Here is a 27,643-nt window from a genome sequence, read left to right as displayed (position 1 = left end):
GCACATGACTTGGAATCAGCTCTCAGGAAAGGATCATTCTTTGTGCCGCAGAGCAAAGCTAAGGGGGGGGGGGGTGTGTGTGTGGCAGAAATTGGTCAATGTGTTGACATTCTCCTTCTCTCCACCAATCTCCATTCAGAACACAGTGAAGAAGTCTCGTAACCTACACTGGAGGAAGGGAGGAGGAACACGCCTCTCATCTTCCCCCTGCTAGGGCAGCAATGAGATAGAGGATTGATGGAAGCTGGTCGAGAGGCTTCTGTGCCAGGGTAGATGCAGCTGTTGGTCTGGTTTCACTCAAAGGGCTTATGTGTAGAGATCAGGGGCAGAGGACCTGTGATCTATCTGAGATCATATCCTTTTTATTTCTTTAGATTCAAGGCTGTGGGCTGGCTCTGAGGAAAAGCTGTTTGCTTGCAGATGCAGGCTGCCAGTTACAAAGGAAACAGAGGGAGCATAGAGTGCAAAACCAGGCCTCCCCACTCCTGCACAGATGAGCAACCCTGGGGTGGCCCCTTGAGGGGAAGAGGCACATACTGTTCTGTGTGTGACTCACCTCTCCCTTCAGCAGATGTTCTTCTGGCCCCCAGCTGGGTTTGAACACATGCACTGACATCCTCCTCATAGCTCTGCCTGCCGCTCCAAGATACCCACCAAAGTTTCAGAGCTTGTGCTACCCTCTCTGGAGTGCCGGGATCGGGGACAAAAGGAAAACAGAAATCTGTGACTGGGATCCCAGCCCTCTACCCTGGGAAAGTATATTGGCCTTAGGGAACTACTTTTTCTCCAGACTCTCTAGCCTCTGGGAGGTGACTAAGCCAAGGTTCCTCTGGCTCTCTTCCCTATAGTTCTTACAAACAGGTTCTCAGGCCAAAGCCTTCCTCCAGGGACTGGGGAGTTGAGCAGAGGGACTCACTCGCTTGGAAGGAAGGCATCGCTGTGACCTGAGTCTGCAGGCAGAGTGTGCGCCAGCAAAACTGGCTCAGAGAAGCAGGAACACCCATGCTAGGCCCTGCCCGGAGGTCCCATCCTGGTGCTCTGGGGGCTTGTGCCAACACCAGGAGGTCTGTGTGGCTGCTGCCCTTTTTGGGCTGAGGCCAGGAGGGCAAGGTCCTGCCTTGGTCCCCATGTGGATTGCTGGGAGAGGCCAGGGCTCCCTCTTCCGGAGTCCTCCTCTCCAAGTTCTCCCAGGTAAAAGATAAAAGAAGCTGTACTGCTGGTTGCAGATTTGCCTCAGGCAACTAAATTTATTAGCAAGAAAAAATTTTTGTCAGCCCACTGCTGACCAACAAAGTACATCGTTAATAAAGGATAACAAATCTGTCACTTAATTCATAAAACATACCTCAAGCAGTTACAACTAAAAATAAAGTTGGATTTTTGTTTAATTTAAAAGCCTCAAAAATAACAAGCAATATGTTTTTAAACATGTAGTAGACACAATAGTCTATTATACAATATACACTGTACACAAGTAGGGCTGGGGCCAGCTGGGGTGGGATGAGGGGGAGAGGGAAGAGGATCAAGAGGTGAAGGCGTTTTTATCTGAATCCAGATTCGAGTGAAATGCTGTGTCATTGAGAAAAGAGAATTGGTAGAGTGAGAAAAAAAAATCCATATGCTCATCACTGCCCCCCAAACCCTAAACTGAAGCAAGTGTGGGGGAGGTGAATAACAAGGACAGGAAGGGAGCAATTAAATAAAACCGTAAAGCACACACAATACACAGTGTTCATCATCTGAAGTAGAATATAAGGCAACGTTCTCCATAGAAAAAGAGGGCATCAGTGGGGAGCTTGACTTTTTAAATAGAAAGTTGGAATGTGCTGGAGGAGAGCTGTGGCAGGGCTGGGCATGTGGAGTGGAGGCAGCCCCGTGAGCCTCTCCGGAAGTGGATGCCAATGGCACCCTGGGCGCAGGGGCCCAGGGTGGCCGAGGTGGCTGGCGGGGCCTGGGAGGGGCAGGGGAGAGAAAGACATGGCACGATGCAACTCCGGCAGTGTTGGGGGGGAGAAGACTGAGGGGGGCTCACTTTGCTCCTCGACGGAGTGAAATTCATGTTTTTCCTTTGGAAATAAGGGTTCCCACTCGTCCTGGTTTAGAACGTCTCATTGGGCGCGGCCAACGTCCATGGTCTGGGCAGGCCGGGAGCTCGAGGTGAGATGGAAGGGCCAGGGTGGAGCCAAGGGGCTGGAGGAAGAGGCCAGTGTGGGGCAGCAGAGCCCCTTCCTGTGGGGACAGTCGCAGAACAGAAGGGAGGGGCGGAGGGTGGCCCAGGGCAGCCCGGGCAGGGGAAGGAGAGGGGGCTCCTTTCCACCAGGGGCCCAGGCAGGATGCAGATGAGGGACTGTATCTTCGGGGCCGCCCGCCTCAGTTGGCCTTACAAGTTCTTCGTGACCAGGTGGGTCTTGTAATGCTTGGTGAGATGGTCACTCCTCATGAAGCGCTTCTGACACTGGGCACATTCGAAGCGTTTGTCCCCTGAGAAGACAAGATGTACATCATTGTCATCCTGTCCTGCCCATCTGATCAGGCATTTGCTCCCTGTGGTCTCACCTAGAGCCTCTGGCGGTTCTCCCTTCTCCACACCCCCATGTGGTGTCACTTCCCAGTCTACCCTGTCCCTTGCCTGAAAAGCCCTACTCGTGCCCAGTACCTGCACCCAGGGCTCTTCCCATGTAGGGCTGTCACCTGCTTCCTTCCTATCTCTGTCCCTATTACTAACCCTGGCTCCATGTCTTCCCCGTCCTAGGAAAGCCCCTTCCTGGCAGACCTGCCAGCTGCCGTTCTGAGTATTTACTCTTTAGCCTCTGAGGGGGAGGTTGCGATCTGGCCCCCACCAGCCCCATCCTTGTCCCAGGATAAGGGTCTGCTCACAGAGGCCCTCTTGCTCTAGCAACAGTTCTCAAAGCGTGTGCTGTGGCCCAAGGGAGAAACCCGCAGCAGTGTTAGATGGTAGATGGACAAACATTTTTCTATCTAGAGTTCTGTATTTATTTGCCAGTGCATTAAAACCTGTAACTCTGATATCATGGCTGCAGGGTCAAACACATGGCACTGGCCACAAATGAGTGAAAAGAGTGAAATGATGTGAGGAAAGTCAGTTGATAAACACTAGGAGGGAAGGCAATGTGGGAAAGTGTGATTAAGAGCGTGGACCTGGGAACCAGAGGACCCAGGGTTGAACCCAGCTCCACCAGTCACTAGCTGGGTGACCCGGCCCCCTCTCCATGCCTTGGTAAAATGGGCACCACCAAGAGCCCTCCCCACAGTGTCGTTCCGTGGATTAAATTAGCTCATGGCTAGAACACATGGTGCAGTGCCCGGCACTCTACGTCAGGGCTTCTTGGAGAGAAAACCGTGTGGCTAGGGCAGAAGTCATGAAGGCTGTGGCAGGTAAATGCCATCCCTTCAGAAAGCACTGCACTAAAGGGCTGGCTTGAAAGAATTTGCTGGGTAGTCCTGGACCTCCTGAGAATGGTGTGTAGCTCCCGCTCAGTGTGGTAGCTCTGTCATGGCAGGGCCAGGGAGACGGATGCCGCGGGGGAAGGCCAACAGACCTGTGTGGGTGCGGGCGTGCCGCTGGAGCTCGTCACTCCGGGTGAACCTCTTTCCACAGAAGAACCAGTTGCAGACAAAGGGCCGCTCGCCGGTGTGCAGGCGCACATGGGCCCGTAGCAAGGATGTCTTCCGGAAAGTCTTGCCGCAGTCAGGGATGTGGCACACGTGTTTCTTCTTGCCCTGCTCTCCAGACCTGGGAATGGGAAGCCGAGAAAGGGAGGAGGTAGAAAATGCGAGGCGGGGCAGGATGGAGAGAGGACTCGAGGACAGGTCAGAGGGCAGAGGAAAAAGTGAGGAGGACAGGTGGTAGGGAGCTGCTACCTCATCCCCTTCCTGTCTGTGTTCCAGAGAAGGGCTGGGGCAACAGGACATGTGCCAGGCTGGTGGGCTGGGCCCTCCCCCTCACCCCCCATTACCTCTTGTCCCCATCCTTGCAGTTGGGACATGTGCAGGCCATGCGGCGCCGCTTCTCCCCAGGCTGGGCCTCTCCAGCCAGGGCCTGCTCCATCTGCAGCTGGATCTGGGTGGGGCTCAGCCCACTGATGGTCAGGTTGTTTCCGGAGACATTCTGCACTGTCAGCTGCTGCTGCCCTGTGGGCCAGAGGAGGGCACAGTTGAGGGTGTGGGAGCCAGATACCCTTTCTGAGGCTTCAGATGTCTTAACTTGCTTAGCCTTAATAACTCCGTGAATCAGATACTATTTTCCCACTTTTACACTTGAGGAACCTGAGGCCCAACAACGTATGTCAAGGTCACAGCTAATCGATGGTAGGACCTGGATTTGAACCCAGGCAGTCAATGTCACACTCAGTGTCCTGAGTCAGGACACTGCCCATGTGACCTCAGTGGGGAAGGCTCCTGTCTTGGCTTGTCTTGGAGTATTTCTTTGGAAACTCTTCCAACCTGAGGCCCTCGTGAGATACCAACTCTGCTATCAGGAAGGTCTCCAGGGATTTTTGGTACTAAGAGTGAGAAAACAGGACAAAACCAAGTCCTCTATGACTTACATAAAGCTATTCTGAAGCAGGGGCAGTGTCACTGACCCAACACTGTGTCTCTCTGAATGGATTCATCCCATGCCCTTAAACCAAATGCATGATGCATAAGTGCCATAAACTCATTTAAGGATGAAGAGAAGAGATTCAGAGGGCTCCCACTACCTTGAAAAGTGCTCTTCACCCAGTTAAAGAACACCCAGCTGAAACGCAAGGAACCATTTTTGCTAGGTGGCTACAATATTCCTTTGATTTGGTGCAAGGCACTTTCGTGCACTAAATACTACCAAATATTAGCGCTGAACTGAGTGCAGGACCAGCCATTCCTTCTGCCACAGGCTCCCTCCTCTCCTTCCCACCTTAACTCAAGGCTGTCTCCTTCTAAAAGCCTTATTTTCAAGTCCCTTTACTGGAACCTCCCTTGAACAGCTCTCTAGTCTGTCCCAGACTAATTTGCATGTGTATATTAGTTGGAGAGTTTTCCTGAGTACATCTTACTTCTCCATCTTACTTAAGATCTTTGGCTGTCAGGTGGGGCCAACATAGATCTTAAATGATCTCGTAGGGCAACTGTAAGGACTAAGTGGACATACTCTTAAGCTAGAAGGGATCAGGCAAATGATGAGCAGTTATCCTCGCTGTGGTTACTGGAAATCCCAGGCTGGCCCATAGTTCCCTTGGGTAGGGCAAACAGGCTTGCTGCCCATACCCTGGCCGAGGGGCCCTCCCTCACCGCCGGTGTTGGTGATGGTGACAGGCACACCCTGGACCTGAACACCGTTGATGTTGATGGTCTGCATGGCCTGGGCCGCTGCTGCCAGCTGGGCAGCATTCAGACTGATGATGCTTCCAGCGGGGGCGATCTTTGGCAGGGGGCGCTCTTTCCGGAGAATTGCGGCCGAGTGTTTTTTGCTGGTCCCGCTCAGATGGGAAACACGGGACGCAGGGCTGCTACAGGTGGTGGTAGAGGTGGCTGCAGCTGTTGTTGGGGGGCTGTCCTGGACGAGGACCGTCTGCACCTCACCTGAAGGCGTACGGATGTAGACCTGGGAAGGGCCAGAGAAAAAAGGTCAGTGTCCCAGGAGAGACTGGGATACTCACCCCTACCCCCCACCCCTGCACATGTTTGAATGCAGTGTCACCACCTTCACTGCCCAAGTGAGAAGTTTTTGGGGGATGCCTTCTGATCCATCCACGTCTTCTCCAACTGGCCCAGACCTATATTCACACACTGCCAATGGCATTCCTGTACTAAGGTGGCAAATGCTGATTGTTGACTGGAAACCAAACACTGGATTTACTTAATGCAGAAAAATATAACACCAGCCCTCAGAATTAGAAGGCAACTAAATGGTGACGTCACAGAAGGTGCACCATGAATGACCATCAAACAAATGAAAAAAGCTCTTAGGAGGCACGATCAAGGAGTCCTCTGCCTCAGATTGGCAAAGATGGAAAAATAAAATATAATGCTCACTGCTGGTGAGACAGCAGGGAAACAGGTACTCACATTAAGAGGAGTGTAGGTGGTCTGGGCTTGCTGGAGGGAAATTTGGGAATGTGTCTCAAAAGTCTTAAAGATAAAAAAAAAAAAAGTCTTAAAGATATGCATGCTGGAGCCAGAGTAGGATGAGGAGGGCATCTGTGGAGCAGTGAGGACAGTGGCCAGGCACGGCTGTCCCCACCCCAGCAGGCTGAGGAGTGTGTCCACATGGGAGAACTGAGATCCAGAAAGGAAAATGTTAAGGCTAAAGGAAGTGAGGATTCCCACAAGAGAGTTACAAATACAGAGAGGGAGAAGCTAGAATGAAGTGCGTGGCACTGGACAAGGAATCAGACATTGGTGGAAACTCTGGGGTTTTGCTATAAAGAGAGGAACATAGATATAAATGTGTATATATATGTAGGTGTATGTGTGTGTCTATATCCATTTCTATCTACTCAGCCATTATGTATGTGTACATATGTGTGTGTGTGTCTATATATATATATATATATATATAGTTCTTGGCTGTGTCTACTGAGAAGCGCTGGGAGCAACACTCCCGGGCCACCGAGCTTACCTAGCACCCTGGTCTTTGCTTCTAAATATCATGCTCAACTAAAAGGAACCAGAGCTCCTTAGAGAAAAAGAGCTGATTCCAAGTTTGGGGGCAGGGAAAGTACAAGTAGAGTGTGGAACACCTGTGGTACCAGAAAGTAAGAAGGTACGCAAGGAACACGGATAATGTAGGAAAAGGGCACAGGAGCCTGCTTGTGTGTGTATGTGGGGGGAGGCAGCTCCCCCTGTCCAAAGGGGGATAACCTGAACATAAAAAACATTAATACTAATGGATTATAACCCACTGAAGAAAATGGGAACCTAATAGTCCTTATTGACATAAATAAACAAATGGAGAAAAGAATGGCAGAACTAAACACCTGTTACACACTCTCCAATGAGAAGAACGGTTGATCCCAGGGCTGGAGCTAAGAAATACACAGAAAAAAAGCATTGACATCTGCTACAACATGGATGAACTTTGAAACCGTTATTACTAAGTAAAAGAAGTCAGCTGCAAAAGATCACCTGTTGTAAGATTACATTTAAATTAAATGTCCAGAACAGGCAAATCCACAGAAACAAAATGGATTTGTGGCTGCCAGGGCAGGTTGGGGGAAAGGGGACATGAAGAGTGACTACTAAAGGTCTCTTTTGGGGTGATGGAAATGTTCTCAAATTAGACCATAGGGATGGGTGTACAGCTCTGTGAATATACTAAAACTCACTGAGTTGTACACTTTAAGAGAGTAAATTTCACAGTATGTGAATATCTCAAAGTTGGGGGGTGGGGGAGGTGGGAGTATGCCAGGGGGTATATACTCAAGGAAGTATGTATCCTTGAACTCATGGAGCTCCAAACGGCCAAAGCTGGAACAATGTGAGCAATAAAATAAGTAACATGATCCTGGATTATAACCCAAAGTATAAGATAAATATACATCAGCCCTTATTGGGATAAATGATAAAATAAGTAAACTGAACAAAGAAGAAAAAGGTTTTCCTTCTAGAAGAATTCCAAATAATATTACGTAGATACTTTCTCATCCAAGATGTAGACCGTAATTTCCACCCCTGAAGATGAGAAATATAGCAGCTCCCTTCCAAAGAACAGAGAAAGGTAAGAGTAGCAACTTACAATGAAGAGACCTGGCAAACACGGTCTTAACCAGAGATATAGATTAACATCATGACTGCCAAAATGTCCTATGGACGTCACGTATTCCTCATATAACACGAGAGGGCCATTTTGACCTCTGTATTCTTTCCAAAAGCCCATAACCCCAGAGTTGGGGACATCCTGTAGGATACTTGACCAATACACCTTACGACTGCCAAGATCATGGAAAACAAGGACCAAGAAGCTGTCCCCTGACGGGCCTGGGGAGACATGCCCACTAAGTGCAACATAGTATGTGGACTGGATCTTGGAACAGAAAAAGGGCACAAATGGAAAACCTGGTGACTTCCAAATGTGCCAATTTCAGTTTCATTGTTTTGACAAACTTAGCTGGTAATGTACAATGTTTCAAAAAGGGGAAAATCAAGGGAGAGGATGGAGGGAACCAGACACCATCTGTACTACCTTTGCAACCTTTCTGTGAATATAAAGTTCTTTTAAAATGAAACATTAGGAACTCCTGGGGGGCTCCACGGTTGGGCATCTGCCTTCGGTTTAGGCTGTGATCTTGGGATCTGGGATTGAGTCCCGCTTCGGGCTCCTTATGGAGAACCTGCTTCTGTCTGTGCCTATGTCTCTGCCTTTCTCTCTCTCTCTGTGTATCTCTCATGAATAAATAAAATCTATAAATGAATGAACGAATGATTGAAATATTAGCTTTAAGAAAATCTCTTTAGTAAAAAAAGTGGAGGGAAAAGTCTGATGAGGAATGGGATATTTACATAATCTCAAAGTATCTCCCTACAAAATACTAACTTGTTACACAGAAAACAAGGTGCAGAAATCTGGTGAACATCACTTTAATCACCATCAATACTGAGACAAATTGAAATGACACACCCCTTTTAGGATACAGTGAGAATGAACCCAGCATCTCACCTGTGATATTTCTACAAAAAAAAAAAAAAAAAAGAAAGCACAATCCGCACATTATGAGGAAACATCACACAAACCTAAAGTGAGGAACATTCTCCAAATAATTGGCCTGAAGCCTTCGAAAGTGTCAAGGTCATGCACATCAAGTAAAGATTGGGGAATGAACGATATTAGCATGTTTCATTGCCAATTTCCTAGGCTTGATGGTTATATTATTATGCAGAATGTCCTTGCAGGTAATAATGAGACACTTTCTATAAAACATTTGGAAGCAGGGACTATGGTGGCAGCTTACACTCAAATGATCCAGGAGCAAAAAGTTATTGTTAAAAAAAAAAAAAATCCTGCTGTGATTTTGACTAGGTTTATTTTTAATTCCTGGGCTATTTGGGGCCGTGATTCTCAGTTAAAAGCAAAGAAATAAGCCTCCTGTCATCTCTTAATGAAGAAACAAATCTCACCGTGCTCCTTTTGCATATTACTGCTATTTCCTGTGTATCTGAAATTTCTGTTACTGGAACATTTTGTGTTCCTAATATAGAGCAGGGGTCAGCAAACTTCTTCTGTAAGGGCAGATAGTAAATGTTTTAAACTGTGCAGGTCACTGATGAGGTCTCTGCCTTGTAGTGCAAATGCAGCACACATGAGCATTCCAATGTCTGTATTCTAATTCAACTTTATTTACAAAAACAGAAGGGTGGGCCAGATTTGACCTCAGGCTGTGGACTGCCCATCTCTGACAGTGAATTGAATACCTTTGTGGGGAGGGGAGGGATGTGCATATCCTTTGCCCCACTTTTAGGAATTTATTTAGCTATAAGATTGTAAACTGCCTACATCTACAGTTAATAGAGTATTAGTTGTGTAATATACAGCACCTCAGGATATTGGAAAAATATGTCACCTTTAAAAAATAATGTTGTAGCTAAAACTTTCTGCATATGTATGATTATTTCCTTAGGAAGACCTGGGTTTAAGCCCTGCCTCCATCAATCTCAAGATATGGGACCTCAGGGAAGGGAGGGGAGGTTTCTGCCAAGGATGTGTGTACCTGAGCAGCTATCACTCCAGTTCCTCATCTATAAGGTAAGTCTGGTAATGGAACCTGATAGGTTTAAATAACTTAAAGAAAATCACTTGGCAATACATGATATGCCAAGGAGGGAGGATTCCAGGGCAGGCTTCAGATTTCCTTCTGTGTGACTTCCATGTCCATAACTCAATCTCAAGGGCACTCCTTGTCCACCTGGAAAGAACACAACTCCCTACTGTCACTCACTGTGATGCCTCAGTTCTCTCTCCCCAGACAACTGGATTATAAATTCCTCAATGGCAGGAACTACTTTCTTATATTAAAAAAGATCCTTAAAAACAACAACCACCTTGTCCTCAATTTTAATGGTAGCACCTGCCATACCAAGACGTAGCAAGTCAAGGTGAAAAGCAGAAAAGAGCATGGGGTTTAAAGTCAGAAATTTGGGTTGAATCCTGCCTCTTGTCACCTGTGCCCCATGAGCTCTTGGAAACTTAACTCCTCTGAGTTCCAGGCTCTCCATCTGCAACATGGGCATAATCTCTGGCATTTACTAGGCATACACGAAGAATAAAACCACCTCACAGAGTCAAATAGATTCCAGAGTAGTATGGCACCTTAATATAAGCCCCAAATAACATTCTTATTGAATTATTAACATCCCAGATGGATCTAGCCTAAGTGTTCCTGCCATCAAGCTGGGCTGTGTCTTCCTACTTTTTTTCTTGCCATTAACAATGACCAAAATTTTCTTATTAATTTTCTTACTTTACATCAAATTCTATGGTTCTGAGATTTCATTCTTGCTGCTGTATGTGATTCTATAGTAAAAAATAAACTTTATTATTAAAAAATACGTATCTGTCCTCTAACCACCCTCCAAAAAACTCTCCAAAAAGAAAAAGTGGACAATATAGGTATATAGGGATGTCTTATCCGATTTCTAAGGATGAGCAGTACATAACCACCTGAACCAAAGAGAGCCCACATGTCAGCAGAAATGGCCACTTACTACTGACCCCAGATGATGCTGACTCCTAGCACTCAGGTCAAATCAGCAGCTGCCTCAGTATCATCTTCTAAAGCAAGCCAGGGGGAACAGAGTGTCAGCCATTCAGTGCGAAGGAGAGGGAGGCGGGTGTAGAGGGTGAGTGTGGTACCTGAGTAGGCGTCGGCTCAGCCGCCTGGATCTGAAAGTTCTGGGAGGGCTTCTGGGGGACGGTGGGGAGGGTAGCAGATGCCGCCTGCACCACCCGCAGAGCCTGCTGGGGGATCTGTACCACCTGCTGCTGCTCGGCCTTGGGGGGCACCACCTGGACCTGCTGGACCACAGCTGGCTGGCCCCCACCAGGGCTCTGAACAATGAGCAGGTTGTTTCCTGCCTGGATGATGTTGTCCGCGGTGGTCTCAATCAGCACCGTCTCCACTTGCTCCGCCACAGCCACAGGGGGCTGGGAGGCAGGGAGACTCTTCTTCCTGGCTTTCTTGTTAGTCTTAGACAGAGGGGTGGGGGGGCTCTCCGTGAGGAGCTGAGTGGTGGCCCCAGAGTCGCTGGTGTTCACAAGGTTGTTGACGGGCAGAGTGAGTGTCACATTGCCGCCCCCACCCGTCAGCTTCACCACATTGGCCCCACTCTGCACAGGGGTGGTAGTTGTACTTGACTTCTGAACCGGGGCTGGCTTGATGGGGACAGGCTTGTGACTGGATGGTGAGGGGGTGATGATGGCTTGGCTGGTGCCAGGGATAATCTGGATCTGGTTGGTGAGACTGGGCTGTACCTGGATGGTCTGGGAACTGCTCGCCTGTATCTGAGGGACCGCCTGGTACTGGATATTGGCATTTGATCGGGTCCCTTTGTTGATCACAGTGGGATTCTGAATAGCGAACACGAGCTGCCCCCCAGGATAGGATGCACTCAGTTGTGACCCCTGAATCTGAAGGATGTTTCCTTTGGAGGACAGGATTCCGAAGCTATTCTTGCCAGGACTGAGAGGGAGAGGGGCAGGTTTGATGGGGACGAGTTTCCGTGGTGTGGGCTGGGGGGGAGCAGGCGGCGTCACCGCAGCTTCAACAGCTGGAGGGCCAATTTTGCTACATGTTGCGGCAAGCAGGGCTAGAGGAGATGGCTGGGAATCCTGCGAGAGAACGAGCGGAGGAAAAGTGAGACATGAACCTGCTGCCCAGCCACCCTCTACCCTTCGTGGTCTCCTCCTCTTGGCAGGCTCTTTGGCACCTCTGTGGTAGGCAGGGTGCTAGCATCTTCCCTCTCCCTGCTATCTCCTCTTTCTCTGAGGGAGAAAGGGTAGGCAGTGCCTTTCTCGGGGGGAACTCTCTAGAAGCCCCCATAACAAGGTGAACAAACACCTTTCCCACTACCCGTGTTTCTCAAGGGGTCACAGAATCATCCTCAGCTTTTAGGCAGAAGTCCATTGGCCCATCACGAGGGCTGAGGGGCCCCTGATTCCTCAGCTGAGGAAGGAAGGGAGGAAGAATAAACACTCAGGTAAAGTGGGGAGGGTGCTCTTTCGAGGCTACAAGGACAGAGCCTCTGGACTGTAGGGACACAGCCTCTATTTCCCTTTTATGGTCAGTGGGTCTGGTGGAAGGGACCTGGAGTTTAATCCTGCTTTTCTCCCAACTCAACTGTGCCACCTCAGGTAAGTGGCCCTGGCTTCTTCATTGAGAGAAAATGAACCACCGAATCTTCCCAGGGGTCATGTCCCAGGGTGTTTACAGAGAAGCCAGTACAGAGTTTTCAGCTGTGGTTTAATGTCAGCTTCAGAGAATGCCTCCAGGCTGATGCAGCACTGCCTCCCCACCCAAACCCACTGCTCACTCACCTGGGTGCTGGGGGCGGCGGGCTGCAGGTAGTCGCTGGGGCTGACAGCGGCAGTGGCAGCCATGCTGGTCTGTGGATCTGCTGGAAGAAAAGAGACTGAATAAGTCACCAGAGGCCCAAACAGAACCCAAGCCCATTGGCCTCAGGTACTCCTTTTGCCTCTCTCTGCTTCTCCAAGAGGTCAACCTTTTCTAATGCCTCCCCACTCAAGGTTAGCAACCCTACATCTTGTTCGGTGGGTGGCCTTCTCTCCTCTCCTCCAATCTGTCCATCCTGGGCTGGGAGGGCAGCTGGTTTTGTCTCTAGGCATCATAAAGCCTGGGACAACAGGAAGACACAAGACTTTGCTGAGACCAGCTTCAGTCATCCAATGGAGGAATCTCTACAGGGTACTGCTAACTCTAACTAGGTTGATGGAATCCCTATTTGGTGGGCAGGAGAGCCGCCCTCATCCCAGCCCTGCACCTCTGGTTAATCCTCTAGATCTAACCCAAGCTCCTTGCTCACTCCTTCTATAGCCAAATGCCAGGCTGACAGTCGCTTCTCTCCTAGGATCCCTGACAAAGACACACCTGCTCCACGAGAAAGGAGATCTAAGGTGCTTTATGCTCAGCCTTCACCACAAAGGTACCAGAGCCCAGGTAATGATCTTGAGCATGTGGATAACCACTTTCAGTGACTTTACATAGGCTAACAGGTATGGCCCCAAAGGCATCACCAAGACTAGAACTAATGACTAAATATAATGAGAATGAAAACAGAGTAAATTCTATTTTTGTTAAATGTGTACATATTTCTATATGTGAACACAGCAGGAAATGTCTTTGAAAATGCTGAAACGTTAAGACCCATTATTATCTCCTGGCAGTAGAATTTTGCTTGACTTCAAGAATTTTTCTTGTTTTTCTGGATTTTCTCATTTTCCCACAATGAATATACCCTATTGTGCCCCCCCCCTTTAAGAAAGAACAATAAGGAACGTTGAGGAAGTAATGAAGGGAATGTCTACTCTGAACTTAAATCAGATTTAAAGAATTAAAGTAAAATGGAAATCATGAGAATTTGGGGGTCGGGTGGGGAAGAATCTATGCCATCTTGTAGTTCATAAATCACTAAGGAAAAGGACACTAGGCAGTGAGACTCGCATCCTTAACCTTTGGAAAGTAGCTCTTGGGAAGTACAGAAACAAGGTTATTATTTCAGAGAAATAAACTGTGTGAGAAGCCAAAAGCACAGCTCTAGACAAAATCGTATAGGGAGATCTTGAAATATTACAGACACTGATCCTTGGCAAAATCCTAGAAACAAGACTGAATGGCACGTTATAATTACTGAAGACAACAATGACCCTAAGGAAGAAGGCACAGGGTTGCAAAAACTGAATCATGCTGTTTTCATGAGGTTTTGCATGGATACATCAAGGAAAGGGTATACACTCTGTATTTTATTTCAACAAGGCATCTGACCGAAATTTTCATAATATTCTTATGAATAAGAAGGGAAAAAAACTGCAGGCAGGAGAGTATGGTTTGGAGGCCAAGCCAAATGTGCCTCCTCCTAAAAGTGCGGAGATCCACACATCCTGAGTGGTTTGCTGCTGCAAGGTCAATCAGGGTTGTCTCAAACTAGGGGTGGCTCCCAAGACAAGGGTCTGCAGCTTCTCCTAAGGAGGCTAATGCTTTTTCTGCCCAGCATGTTTTATTCTTGTGTACGTTGTGATGGTTATCCTTTCAAAATGAACATACACTGACTGGGTGACCGTTGCTTTGCCAAGCTTTGCCTGTTTCAGGGCCTGTGCGTATGTTTACAGCTGTACTGTTGCCAAGTGGCACCACTCTAACTGCGTGGGCTAATTAAGACAACTTAATTCTGTACATTTAATTCATGATACATCTGTGCAAAGTGAAGGAGAACAGCTCTTCAGAAGCGTGGGAGGACTGTGTTGCTTGGCACTAGACACTGCAGGGTAGAGGCATGGGAAACTCAAGGAGCCTGAGGTGTCAAGTCTACCGTGCCTCATGCTAACAGTAGTGACACGGGTTCGATCAAATGTCAATCTCCCAGAATGAGGTTGCTGATGTGACTTTTACTGGCTTTTTGGTAGTTAATTAATTTTATAGGAGCTAGATCAGTGAGTTGATAAACAGATTTATGTGCGTAATTAAGTTGCAGCATTATAATGAAAACAATCTAAGATGACTCAAAAACATTTTTCCTTTAGAGCAGTAGTGTTCAAACTATTTAGAACATGAACCACAGTTATAAAAACAATTTACATCAAGACCCAGTATGCATGCACCCACACACTTCTCTGTTCTATGCTCATGCAGTGAGTTTCCTGAAATAAAATCTGCTCTTACTACGTGTGATGGACTTGGATATTTTTCTACTCTATTTCATTTTTTTCAATGCTGGTTGTGACTCACTAAAATTGGTTCTGTGCCCTAGAGGTTGGAAAATGTGCCTATAGAATACTCGATCCACCACCGAAGTTTGGAAAACCATGCAAAGACCAAGCAGGCAGCTGTCACAAACCGAGGATTATAAATAAAATGGGTGTTGGTATTAGGGTTCAAAGAGATCTTTAAAAACTAGCATGTGCTGTGCTTGAGAGCATAAGGCTCCAGACTTAAATGAGGGTTGGAGTCATGCCATCATCAGTGGGGTGGCTGGAGCTTCCCTCTCAGGCTCACTGTGCCATCGGGAAGACAGAGGGAACAGCATCCTCCTGGGGTTCTGGGAGGCGTCAATAATTACTATGGAGAGCCGTGAGCACATTGGATCATCAATAAATAGTGGTTTAAACTTTGAAGTTGAGTACATCCTGCACTTGGGTTAAAAAAAAAAAAAAAAAACGTGCATACAGGACAGAACAATAGAGCTTAATAGCAGTCCTCCCGTGAAAAAGCCCCAGTGGGTTTGACTCAAAGCTAAATGAGAGGTAATAGAATCTAGATGTGGTTGCCAAAAATCTACTGCAATCTAGGTCTGAATTTTCAAAAGTTCAATCATAGAGGAATAAAAATAATCATCCTGGTGTGTTCTGCACATTTGAGCCACATCTGGAGTGTCAGGTTTTGTTCTGAGGGATATTTTGCAAGGGGCATTTTCAATTGGAGCTTGTTCAGAGGACAGCAGTGATGGTGTGGCCAGGATGCTGGACTGGTGATATCCACCAGGACATTTATCCCATATGTGGTTCAAAGACTTCGGGGTGGAAACATCAAGAAAGCAGACTTTGAGGTGCCTGGCTGGCTCAGTAGGCAGAGCCTGTGAACTCTTGATCTCAGGGCTATGAATCTGAGCCCTATGTTGGGTATAGAGTTTACTTTAAAAAAAAAAAAAAAAAAAAAGCAGATTTCAGATTAATAGAAGGGAGAACTTTAAAAAAATGGGATCAGTTGCCATTTGAGGTAATGTTCTCCCTTTTCTGGAATCATTTAGACAGAGGCAGGATGTGTGTCTCTGTTGGAAATGAGATGTCTAGATGGTGTAGGAAGCTGGACTGAATCTTTAAGATTTTTTTAAATCCTCAGACCACGCTGCCATTAAGAACACAAGCTGAGTTACTTACAGCCACTGCTGGGAAGGGAAGGCAGGGGTTCTCCCAGGAGGCTCCCCTTGGGCTCAAGTTCACTTAGCTAAAATTGGTGACTGACTCTCCTGCAGACATCTTCTGCTAAGGAAATGGAAGGACCCTAGAACAGGACAGAGTGTAAATGAAATGAAAAGGGGTCTTGTGTTCCTTACTCATCTCCCTTTCCTATTTGCTTTCTCCCTTTGCAGGCGTTGTTACCCGAGACTCAAACGGTATGGAGATCGGACTAGGTTCAGAGCGATTCTTCAGTGAGGAACTTAAGAGTACGATTTACTGAAGCAAGCTGCACAACTGCTGGTGCCTGACATTCTACCATTTCAGTTGGTTTCATTTTCCTACCTAGCTGGCTCTTGAAATAACCCTCTGGGTTTCAAATCAACGTAAGTATCTCCTAGTGTCTCTCAGAGCTTTGTGGCCTGGGGCTGCAGGCCTGGGCAACCAGAAAAGGGACTGATCTCCCTGCCATTGCAGCATTATATTCTGGGATTAACCATGAAAGGGAAAAGAGAAGCATTGCCAGTTGGGTGTTTGGAAATGAAAAGTGGTTCAGAAGTAATGTAGATACATAGCTGCAAGACTCTGATCAAAGGTACTTTGAACCTCATTAATTTGGAACCTTATATTTTAAAACGTGTAATTTGGACATAAATTGTGCTTAAATTTGTCTTCATGGTACTCAAAGTGAGGCTAACTAGTGTAAGAAGACTCAAAGGGACTCTTGGGCATAATCATGTAATTGTTTTATACCACTCCTACCATTTTAATCGTACCATTTGCTTTTAACAGTTTACATCCGGTCACTGAAACCGACATTTAGCAACACTGGTAAGTGGGATTTACTGAGTATTTTCAGTAAAGAAAGAAAAGCTGCATTCCTTTCAGAGTTCAGTCATTCAGACTTTTCATTAATTCAGATTGGCTAAAACTTTCCCAGCAGTCCCCTGGCTCATGAAGTTTTATGGTGATTTATTACACAAGCAACAGTAGCTCTCTTAGGCTCCGCGGAAAACTTCGAATTGCATCAAGCAAGGCTTTCAGACTGGGGGTTGGGGGTGGGGTCTAGGGCCTGATGGCACCACCTGGACTTTCCTTTCCCCATACCGGAAGCCAGTTTAGTTCCAACACCCGCAGAAAGGGCATCCTCTGAGTCTCTGGCTTTTTACAAACAGATCATCCATCTCCACCGCCATCCCCTCCAGCTACAGTCTTCCCTTCTTGTCTTCCTTCCCTGGCCAAACTTGGTGGAAAAGCTGCCAGCACTTTACTGCTCCCCTCTTTTCTCATTTGCTTATTTCCCTGAGCAGCAGCTCTCTGCTGACACTGCTCCTGCCAGGGTCACCAAGGACCTCCTCATTGCTAGATCCAACAGACCCTCTTCAGCAGATCTTGACCCTTTGACTATGCCCTCCTCTTCAAAATTCCCACAGATCTTCTCCTACTTCTCTGCCTCTTCTTCCTTTTGCCACCCTTCAATCCTACTGTTCCTTAACACCCTCCTTCTCACCCAACACCCGTTCCACCAGTGACCATGCCCGCCCACGTGGCTTCAGGTAATCTCCACAGACTGACAATTCCTGGTCTCCTGGGTGGCAGAAGGTCCATCCAGGCCTTCCACTTGGGGAGCCACAGGACTGCCCACACTGAGTTGTCACCTTTGCCCATTCTTCCCCCAGCTTTCTCACTCCCAGCCTCGCCTCTACAGGGCCTCTTCCAGATCCTTGAAGTTTTCATTTCTGCCACTGCCCTTTCCTTGATCAGAGCTCTTTCTTCTCTCATCACTAGCTAACACTTACCCTTCAGGTCTCAGCCCAGTTTTTTCCCAGCAAAACTTACTGAGAGCCCACTATGGATCCGGCCCGTTAGTTACTCAGACCCCTGAAAGGAGGTTAACCCCTCTGGTAATGCTCACCACCCAATAAATAATCATGGGCTTAATGTCTGTGGATATTCACAGGAGGATTCCCAGGGTAGGTCAGGTCAGTCTGTACTGCACTGCACTGCCATGCCCAGCACATAGCCCAGGGGCCCTTCAGTGCCTGCAGGTTGGATGGGTAATGAGTCTTGGGTTCAACCAGCCTCTCTGCTATTTCTAATCACAAGGAAACCTGAACATCATCCTCATCGCCAATGACTCGAGTCCTCATGATTCTACCACCTGAATATAAACCTCTTTCCAATCCACTCACCGCTCTCCATCCCCTTCGCCATTCACTACCCTGGCACTGATCACCTTCCGCTCAGCCTGGAATATGGCCCAAACCCTTCAAAATGGCTCTCCAGGCCTCTGGCCTTGCCAGCTCTTCTCCAGCCTCCACTATCAGGGTCAAAAGAATTTTTAAAATGCAAATCCCATCCAGCCACTCCTCTGATTATACCCTTCAAGAGCTTCCAGATGATCTTATGATAAACTTGTAAAAGCCAAAACGTTTTGCCCCTCCCCTCTCTACCTCTCCTTTATCTCTCTTCCAACTTTTCCTACAAGCAGGTCAGTGTTTTCCATTTCAGTGTTTTCCACTTCTGGAACTTTGACTTGCTCTCTCTCACTGGGAGCCTAAGTTTACACACTCGTGCATGCACATGTGCCTGCTCTCTCTCTCATTTATCTAACCGAGGTTCTTAAGTTCAGTTTATGACTTACTCAGGGCAAACCCTTCCTGACCTCTTTCCTCCCAGCTCCCCAAGTCTGGGGCAAGTGTCCCTACTATGTGCCAGTGCATAGGCCCCACACCCCCTTCCCAGCACTTAGCCCTGTCACAGAGCAAGGAGGGGTGTCTGTCCTAGGGGTCCTTCCATCAGCTGGCTCAGGGAGCACCGGTAACAGGAAGAGGCCTCAACAGGACCCCAAAGCCCTAGCCGTCAGACTGAGGGCCATTCCACTGGTCTTTTGCTTGAGAACACTGCTTTTGAGACACAGGGAATGAGAGAAGTCCTAAGAAATACCACAATAGGCTTTAAGAAGCTCTTTTCACTCTGGAGAGAACTTGGGTCAAACTCCTTAGCCAGACCTTGAGGGTATTTGGCTTTTTTTTTCTTTTTCTTTCTTTCTTTCTTTTTTTCTTTTTTTTTTTTTTGTTCTTCCTCCTGGGTTCCTACCATGGCTTTCTTGGCAATACACTATGGTATTTCCCCTGGAGGAATTTCACTCTGCACAAACAGCCTTGCTGGCTATTTTGGTCAGCTCAGCTGGGCCGGAAGCCAACAAAACAGTTTCTAAGCCCAGTCTCTCCCAGTTGCCTGGCCTGGAAGAATTTAGAGCTGGTAAGGGAAAAGCAAGCCATGGCTGGTTTAAGAGAACAAAGTTGGACCTCAAAGGGAGTTCGTGAATGAGCTAAGAGAACTGGCTTGCTTAGAGGGAGCAGCAGCAACACTGGTAGTTAAAAGACTCCAAACCGCTGAGAAGCAAGTCTCCAGCACCATAATAACCATACAGAAGAGAAGGGTGCAAAGAACTTCACCAATTTCTAATACAGGAAGACAGCTGTGGGTGGTGGCTTGCTAATGCCTCAGGCCAAAGGAGGGGGGTGCACAAGATCTTGTCTCTACCCAGACACCTCAGGAGCCATCCTATCTTCCCTGTGCCCACCTTTGACCCCAACCTCAGCCCAGGACTCTTATGTGGGCCCACGATTCCATCAGGAAGTTAAAATTCCGTTCATCAGCTAAGATCTTCTTTTCAAGCAAAATCCCTAGCAAGAGCGACCCATAATTGCTGCCTCTGATTCCCCTCTTGCCACCCCTTCTTGAACTGCTCCAGGGTTTTGCCCATGCCACAAAAACTGCTTGTGCTCCGCGTTGCTGAGTCTCACAGTTGACTCTTCGGCCTCGGTCTATGTGTGGATTTGACAGCAGACCCCTCTTTCTCCTTGAAACAGTTTCCGTCACTTGGCTTCTCAGACACACTTGCTAGGCTGGCCTACCTCTCTATCTCCTTCTTCGAAGATTCCTTTGCTGGGTCCTCCTCTCCTCTCAAATTCTAATTAGTTGGTAGGCCCCAGGGTGCCGGCTCAGCATTTACCTTTCCTCTGTCTACACTTGTTTCCTGGGTGATTTCATCTTGCCTCACAGCTTTAAAAACCAACAATATATAGGTTCTACATAATGACGACTTCCAAATTTCTATCTGCGGACTTGTATATCCAGCTGCCTACTGACGTCTCCACTTGGGTATGTTAACGAGCGTCTCAAGTCTAACTCACCCCTGATATTGTCCTAATTCCATGTCCCCTTCAAGCTTCCCCGCACAGTGAGGCATTGGGCAAAGGCATTGGAATTCTGTCCTTCTAGTGGCTTGGTGCTAAAAATTCTGCAAGTCATCCTTGCCCCTTCTTTTTTTCTGTACTCTACATCTGACAGTCAGCAAACACTTTTGGTTCTACTTTCCAAATATATTCAGAACCTGATTGCTTTCACCACCACCTCTTATTATCAAACAGATTCAGATCTGCATCATCTCTCCCCTGGTTAAGTGCAAAAACCTCTTAGCTGGGCTTCTGACCTTGTTCCCCATCAAGTCTATTCTTGACATGCATCCAGAATGAGACCTATCACACTTAAGTGAGATCATGGTATTCCTCTGCTCAGAGCCCTACAGCAGCATCCCCTCTCCCATTCAAAGTTAGAACCAAAGTTCCCAGCAGGACACATAAGAGCTCTATGTGACCTGTCTTTTGTGACCCCTCTGACCTATCTTGTTACTCCCCTTCACTGCTTCAGCCACAATCGCCTCCCTGCTGTTTTCCAACATGCCAGGTTTGGCCCCTTCTCAGGGCCTCTGCATTTGCTGTTGTCCTTGCTTGAGTTCTCGCCCTCTGCCTCCAACCCTAGACTGAGTGGCTGACTCTTTCCCCTCCAGCTGGTTTCACTCAGCTTCTCACTGAAACCTTCCCTGACCACCCGATATATCGCACCCTTTCACATTCTTCTATCTTCTGTTTTGTTTTTCTCCTTAGCATTTCCCATCATCTAATACCGAGTAGTTACTTATTTATCATCACCCACTAAGCCATAGGCTTCCTAAAGCAGGGACTTCCCCTTGCCTTACCTACAGCTATATCCTTCCTACCTGGCACATAGTAGGTGGTTAGTATATATATATATTTTTTGAATGGATGAATCAATGAATCCTGGAGACTGCAGAGCAGAATAGCCTAAATGGAGTTTAAGAAAACCCACAGATGTGCATGTCCTGGCATGAGGCTGGGATCCACTTGTCAGGTCAGCTCAGCTGATGCAGTCCCAGATGGAACTCTCAAGCCTACCCATCACCTCATGAGGGGACAAGTGCCTGTGTGTGGACCAGCACAGTCCAGTCCTGCTCCTGGGCAAGTATCTCCAAGCCCATACCTCATAACCACATGCCAGGCACCACATTTCAATGCTTCTTTCAATTAATATATATTGGGATGGGGGAGGACTTCTTTTCTGAATGAGTTCAGATAAAGAGGGCACCTGCTATGTGAATACCTCTCCTCAAAATGTTACTGTCATTTGCTAGTTTCATCCTGCCTGGGTCACACCTAGTAGTCCCAGAAAGGACTCTGGAGAAATGAGTGGCAACCCAGGGCAGCAGTGGTGATGGTGAAAGCTGCACGTTGACAGAGCAGTCCCAGGAAATGGTACAAAGAATACCTGGCCTCAGAGCTGTCTTGGAGAACAGAAGAAAATAAGAAAGCAAGATATATTCCCCCCCCCCCCCCCCCAGAAAGGCATTCTGTACAAACAAGTGTTTTCTCTGCTTTGGCACAATTATTTGAGTCACCCCAGCTGTGGACTGGTTCTGAAATGAGTGCTGACTTCATTTCCCCGGGGGGAAGAGAGGGCAGCCTTACCATTTACTGTTCTGAAAGCTGGAAAATGTTTTGGTCGTTTTTAGGCTAATCTGAGAAGACTTCAGTTAGACACTTACCAGGGGCAGAAATATTCCACTTCCAATCACACAGCCCTTCCTGCTGGTCACACTCTCTGAGAAGCTGCTTTGTGATTCCACTGAGCCCCACAGGAGAAGTAACAAATACCCCAAAGAGGAAGCTCTAGAAAGAGGACATTTGGCAGTGTGCAGGCCAGTGCCTGCTGCTGGCTCCCGGGGCCATTTCCACCCCATAGCTGAGATGAAAGAAGCCATCTAACAGCCGAAGTCATGGCATAAGGACAAAATGGCATCTCAGAGCCCTTAGTAGCAAAAACAAGTCACCCAAGCTAAACCTCAGCACTGTGACATGGTGAGGCTTCTGGCCAGGTACAGCACGCCATTCTGAAGCTGAAATAAACTGTAGCTAAGGGAACGAGGTGTCCAAAGGAAGCATTCAAACAGCTGGGCCTGCACACGTGCTCTTCCTGTGACAAAAACAGCTTGACATCTCAACACTGCTCAGAGCAGCTCATGGGGACAGACTGAGCAGCACCCCAACTGGACACTCAGCCTTTTCACACTCCTTTGGTCCTGAGCAGAGCTCATCTCGCCAAAGCACACCAGCCCAGAGCCACCTGATGAGAAGCATGGTAACCCACTCAGAAAGAGCACTTCCTAGACACAAAGTGGAAGCCATGGCTTCCCCCAAGCACTGAGGGCTGACTGAGCTTTACTCATGGGTTCTCTTTTCCAGCAGCCCGTGAGGCAGCAGAAAAATCCGTTTTCCATTTTGGAATCCTGTCAACTAGAACAAATCTACCAGTGCCACCTGAGAGCATCTCTTCCTGGGTGATCTCTAATTCCTTCTCTCTTTTTTTTTAATATTTATTTATTTATTTATTTATTTATTTATTTATTTATTTATTTATTTTTTTTTTTTATGAGAGAGGCAGAGACACAGGCAGAGGGAGAAGCAGGCTCCACACAAGGAGCCCGATGCAGGACTTGATCCCAGGTCTCCAGGATCACGCCCTGGGCTGGACACAGCGCTAAACCGCTGCGCCACCAGGGCTACCCCTCTAATTCCTTCTCTACTTAGGCTGACAATGCCCTTGAGTTGGTAATGTCCCATGTTATTACCCTCTTAATTACAGCAAAAAGCAAATAAGCAAAAACGTCAGCAAATGCATTCCGTAATGATGTCCATTTCCTAGTCTGGTTTGTACTGACGTGGTCCAGCATGTAGGCCAAGTTTTCCTAGTTTATGAACTCACTAAAAGTCCCTTAATCCAGTTAAGCTACCCAAAGGATAGCTTCATCCAAGTGCATCACCCAATAAACTCCTAAGAAAGTACTGGAGCTTCTCCAAATAGATTTTACTTCAAATCTTTAGCCCATAAGGTTTCAACTGGACCACAAAATCACTTAAACTCAGAAGTGTTCACATCTCTACACCTTCTTATACTACATACGTACTTTAAAGCAGTGTTCCTCTGCATATTTCATTCTGTGGTCATTGCCCACCCCCCGCTCCAAAAGAATCACTCTATTTTTCAATCCTTGGAGGCAAAGCTTCCAGTTTGTGTGTAAACAGAATGAAGAAGGTGAAGACAAGTCATAAAAGAATGTGCTACACTCACATCATAGAAATGAGGTGACAAAGGTTTAGAGATTGCTGAACTCAAGCCAATACCAGGGTCTACTAGATGACAGCACCAAGTTTAGAATGTCTTCATAAGGGCCCTGGTTGGGCAATAGTTGCTTAAAGCAGACTCAGGAATTATCACATGCCTATGGCAAAGGACTGTCAGGCTACAGGGACCCTGCAAATTCTCCAGAGGGCTGCTATTAATCAACAGAAGAATGAGGAAGCTCAAGGCCAAGATATCCAAATGAACTACCCTATCTGCTGTTACGCCCTAAAGCTCCTTTACCCAGATATTTGCCAAAATCTTACAGCTTCTTCTCAGGCCTCCAGAGGCCCAAACTTTAATATAAGAAAAACAAAACAAAACAAAACACCCCCCCCCCCCCCCCCCGCCCCAAACTGGCCAGTCTATGTGCTGTCAACACTAATGCTAAACTCTTCCTCCTAGAGTCAGGTCTCCTTGCACAGCAGTCAGGTGAAGATCTGATTATGAACTGACTCCACTTGGGTCTCCTTGGCAAGACACTGTGTCTTCAGCTCAGGGGGGGTCACAATCAAGTCAGACCAGCTTTTTTTTCTTCTTGTTGCTGCTGCTTTCAAATGAAGAGGTTAAGCCTCTACACAACCAAGTGGAAGAACCAGAATTAGAAAACTTACCAATGGCCCCAGCCAATGAGAATTCATTTCCAACAGGTATTAATGCCTGTTAGAAGCCACTAGAATAATGACATCACCAGCCCAACGCTAGGTTGTCTGACAGATTCACCCCCTTCATTGCACACAAGAATTTAAGACAAAACAAGACACTGCAATTACACTCATTATTGCAGACAACAGGTTTGTGTTATTAATCAAAATGACTTCTATGGTGTGGACTCCACCACTGTTCCTTTAACAGCCTCTCTGTGAACTGGTCAACACCCTAAACGTTCTAGCCCTAAAAAATCTTATCCAAAATACCAACTCAACACCTAGTCCTCCATTATGATACTTAATGCCTTCTGGGTTAGAGCATATCAATTTTAGATAATGCAGTCTAGTGTGCCTTGAAACAATCCTCACCCATAAAGCATCCCTTAAAATCAGTGTCATGGGGGACCATGAACCAATTCATTGCTTAAAGCAGATCTACTAGCTCCTCCCTCCCTTTCTCTAGGAAACAGGTGAGCAAGAAGTAACCTCAAGAAAAACTTTGGGAGAATGTGCCTTGAGAAAAGCCAGAGGAAGTTCCACTGAATCAAGTTAATTAAGAATCAAAACCAAGGAATGCAGTGAAGACAGGTTTTTCAATTGCCCAGAGAAGACACAGTTCCTTTTCAACTAAAATTAGAAAGCCACTGGGAACATAAGCCAAGAAGCACGGGTAGGAGGCTGAAAACCCTAAGTCAGCAATGGGAATGGAAGTGGGGTGGAGGAAGAAAGTAAGTATCCGTTTTGTTTTATTTCCTCTGTCACTCCTTAGGTTTGCGCCTGGCTTTTGGGATTCAGCAGTTCCCCCCCCCCCCCCCCCCCCCCCCCCCGACAGAGCATCAGCAAACAGTTTGGGAATTCTTGTCAGCAAGTTCTTAAATGGCTCACAATTCTGGTAAGAACTTGCATGTACGTAGCTGGTGCTCAAGGACTCAAGTGAAAACATTAAACGGAGGTTTTTGCCCACTTTGCAGTCTAAGGCGAGAAGTCACCTGCCCTACGAGGTGCCCTCGTGTCCTGACACCATCTCTCCACTGGGAGATATCGGGAACCAGGTTGGGTTCTATGCCCGGCAGTGCCCATGTGGTTGGCGCCGCCTGCACTTCAAGCATTCCCTTGCCCCTCTCTGCACTCGGGAGGGCCCTGAATCGCCGGGGGGCACCTAGAGTCAGAGTGCAGGAGGGTCCCCCGAACACAGGGCAAGCGCGAGGGGCGTCGGCCGCCTCCTCGGAGCAGACCCAGGCTACGTCCACGGGCAGGACAGCACTGGGGCGGGTCGGCAACCGGGCAGAGGGGGTGCCAGGCCCGCCCGGGTGCCCGCACCTCTCGCCAGCCCCCGGAAGCGCCACCCTCCCGCCCAGCGGGCTCCGAGGGGGCGGGGAGTCGAACGCCCCCTTCCGGGTGCCTCCGCCCGGCTGGCCAGCCCCGCTCCTCCTCCGGGCGGGAATCCTCCCTCCCCCGCCCCTCCCGGAGCCGGGCCCCGGCGCCAGGCCCGGCCCCAGGGGGGAACCCCCGGCCCCGGCTCCCCGTCCCTGCGGCCTCTGCCCGTCTTCCCGACCCTTGGGGGCCGGGAAGACCCCGCCGGCAGCGGCCAGGACCCACCGCTCATTACGACATCTTCCTCCCTGGCCTCCGCCGCCTCCGCCGCCACCGAGAGCCTGACACCGCCCGCCCAGCACCCGCCAATCCCGGAGCCCGCCACCGCCCGAGCGACGGCAGCGTTCACCAATAAGAGCCCAGAACATTGGGGACCGACAGCACTAACAACCAATCAAAGAGAGGCATCTAGAGCGACGTTGGTTTGGCCAATAGGCCTGTGAAATGTCACTGATGGACGGTAGAGGGCACCAACCGGAAACCTACTGAAGAGTGATCGACGTGTTCGCCAGCCAGTTGGCGGGAGGCAAAGTCCCGCCCGCGAGGTGGTTGATGGACAGCAACAGGAAGCTAGATAAGGAGGGGCTTAGCTGAGGAGTGGTTTTGTATTGGTTGTGGTTGACCTTCCACCCACCTCGAACCCAAAAGATGAGTGATAGATCTACCCTGAAGCCAATCAGAAGTCCTTAGGGTGAGGCCCAGAAATGCCCTATAAATAGTACCTACATTACACCTCAACCCGGTGTCGCCCTGGTGCGGTAGGGGCCTCCTGCTCTGCGGCCACGCGAGCCCCGTGCCCGGTGAGTGGAAAGCCACCCGCCTCAAGGAGTCCCGCGCCCTGCAGCGCCTCCGGGCTGGGAAGTGAGCCCCCGGGCGACTTTGTGCCGCCAGGCACCGGAGCCCCCGCACAATAGCGGCGAGTTGCGGCGACGCGACACTCCTGCGAGAAGGCGTCGGGCCTCGCCTGGTTGTTGCGGCGACGCCCCCATCCCCGGGCGGGCCCCCGCCATCACCCGAAGCGCTCTGGAGGGAGGTTCCCGGGACCGCCGCTCGTCCTCGGATGCGGTGCGTCTGGAGGGCACCCCTGGCATACGCGCTCCGACCAGCGCCTCGGGTGGGCGGAATCGGCCCTGCCCCACCTCCCTCGGTGGGTGACGTGCGTGGGAGTCCGCACGGCCCTCGGCGGGAAGGAGGCGGCTCCGGTTCCGCAGTCCACGCCTTCCGCTTACGGACCGCCAGGCGACTGCTCCAGGGCAGCGGCTTCTCTTTCTTTTTTTTTTTGTTTAAAAAAAAATTTTTTTTTTTTAATTCATTCATGAGAGACACAGAAGCAGGCTCCATGCAGGGAGCCCGACGTGGGACTTGAACCCGGGACTCCAGGATCACGCCCTGGGCCCAAGGCGGCGCTAAACCGCTGGGCCACCAGGGCTGCCCTCTTTCTTTCTTTTTTTCTTTTTTTAAACCATAAATCACAGCGAGAAGTACATTTGAATCCTGATACAGTACACTTACCCTCCCACGAGAATGTCTAACAAAGTTTCCGCAAACAATACTAAACCTTCCTACCCGTGACACGGTGGTATTTTTCTATCCTGTTCTCCTTCCTCCCTCCACCTCCCCTCCCCCCACCTTCCTTTCTGCCTTCCTTCCTTTCATGACTGGCAGTTTGAAAAACGCTATCATAAAGGGTTGGAGGCATAAAATACAGAGCCAATGCCTCGTACATAGGAATTGATGAATAAATGCCAATATTCTCTTGCTGTCTACCCTCCTGGCCTTAGCCTTTGAAAAACAAGACTTTATTTTATGTTATTTTTAAACAAGACTTTAGAAGCTGTCACTCCTCTCGTTAAGATCCTTCATTGACTCACTATGCTGGCTATAAAGCCCCAAACTCCTAGGAGGCGAACAATATCCTTCACAGCCACTTGTGTTATCTTTCCTCCCCCACCCTATT

The 27,643-nt window shown here is 48.4% G+C and overlaps 1 protein-coding gene and 1 long non-coding RNA gene across 15 annotated transcripts in view; one reads left to right on the top strand and one right to left on the bottom strand.

Annotated features, from left to right (window-relative positions):
- LOC102154875 overlaps nucleotides 1-25,005 on the top strand; it is a 30,381-nt gene extending 5,376 nt beyond the window's left edge. For 3 of the 7 annotated variants that reach the window (XR_005364443.1, XR_005364442.1, XR_005364444.1), the window contains exons 3-8: nucleotides 9,615-9,739; nucleotides 13,078-13,166; nucleotides 16,312-16,503; nucleotides 16,910-16,948; nucleotides 21,996-22,820; nucleotides 24,776-25,005. This is a non-coding gene — a long non-coding RNA (uncharacterized LOC102154875). The other 4 variants (XR_005364439.1, XR_005364438.1, XR_005364440.1 and 1 more) reach the window with 4 other exon arrangements.
- Nucleotides 1,221-26,430, bottom strand: SP2 (Sp2 transcription factor). 8 transcript variants are annotated; one of them, XM_038547537.1, is made up of 9 exons: nucleotides 25,912-26,010; nucleotides 16,100-16,223; nucleotides 12,527-12,606; nucleotides 10,847-11,821; nucleotides 6,067-6,129; nucleotides 5,290-5,602; nucleotides 3,978-4,152; nucleotides 3,561-3,754; nucleotides 1,221-2,481 (listed from the first exon to the last, which is right to left on the bottom strand). In XM_038547537.1, exons 3-9 carry the CDS (start codon nucleotides 12,587-12,589, stop codon nucleotides 2,381-2,383), a joined length of 1,884 nt encoding a protein of 627 aa, XP_038403465.1. In that variant the 5' UTR covers nucleotides 12,590-12,606; nucleotides 16,100-16,223; nucleotides 25,912-26,010; the 3' UTR covers nucleotides 1,221-2,380. The 8 variants fall into 8 exon arrangements, 7 of the variants coding, with proteins under 7 accessions (XP_038403465.1, XP_038403464.1, XP_038403466.1 ...); XM_038547536.1 differs by having other exon boundaries at nucleotides 12,527-12,603; XM_038547538.1 differs by lacking the exons at nucleotides 16,100-16,223; nucleotides 25,912-26,010 and adding an exon at nucleotides 26,413-26,430.
- Between the last annotated feature and the right edge of the window lie 1,213 nt (nucleotides 26,431-27,643).

This window comes from Canis lupus, chromosome 9, assembly GCF_011100685.1.
Source record: "Canis lupus familiaris isolate Mischka breed German Shepherd chromosome 9, alternate assembly UU_Cfam_GSD_1.0, whole genome shotgun sequence".
In the NCBI taxonomy this organism is placed as follows: domain Eukaryota; kingdom Metazoa; phylum Chordata; class Mammalia; order Carnivora; family Canidae; genus Canis; species Canis lupus.
The sequence above is the reverse complement of the archived record's forward strand: the minus strand, read 5'-3'. Positions and strand labels throughout refer to the sequence as shown.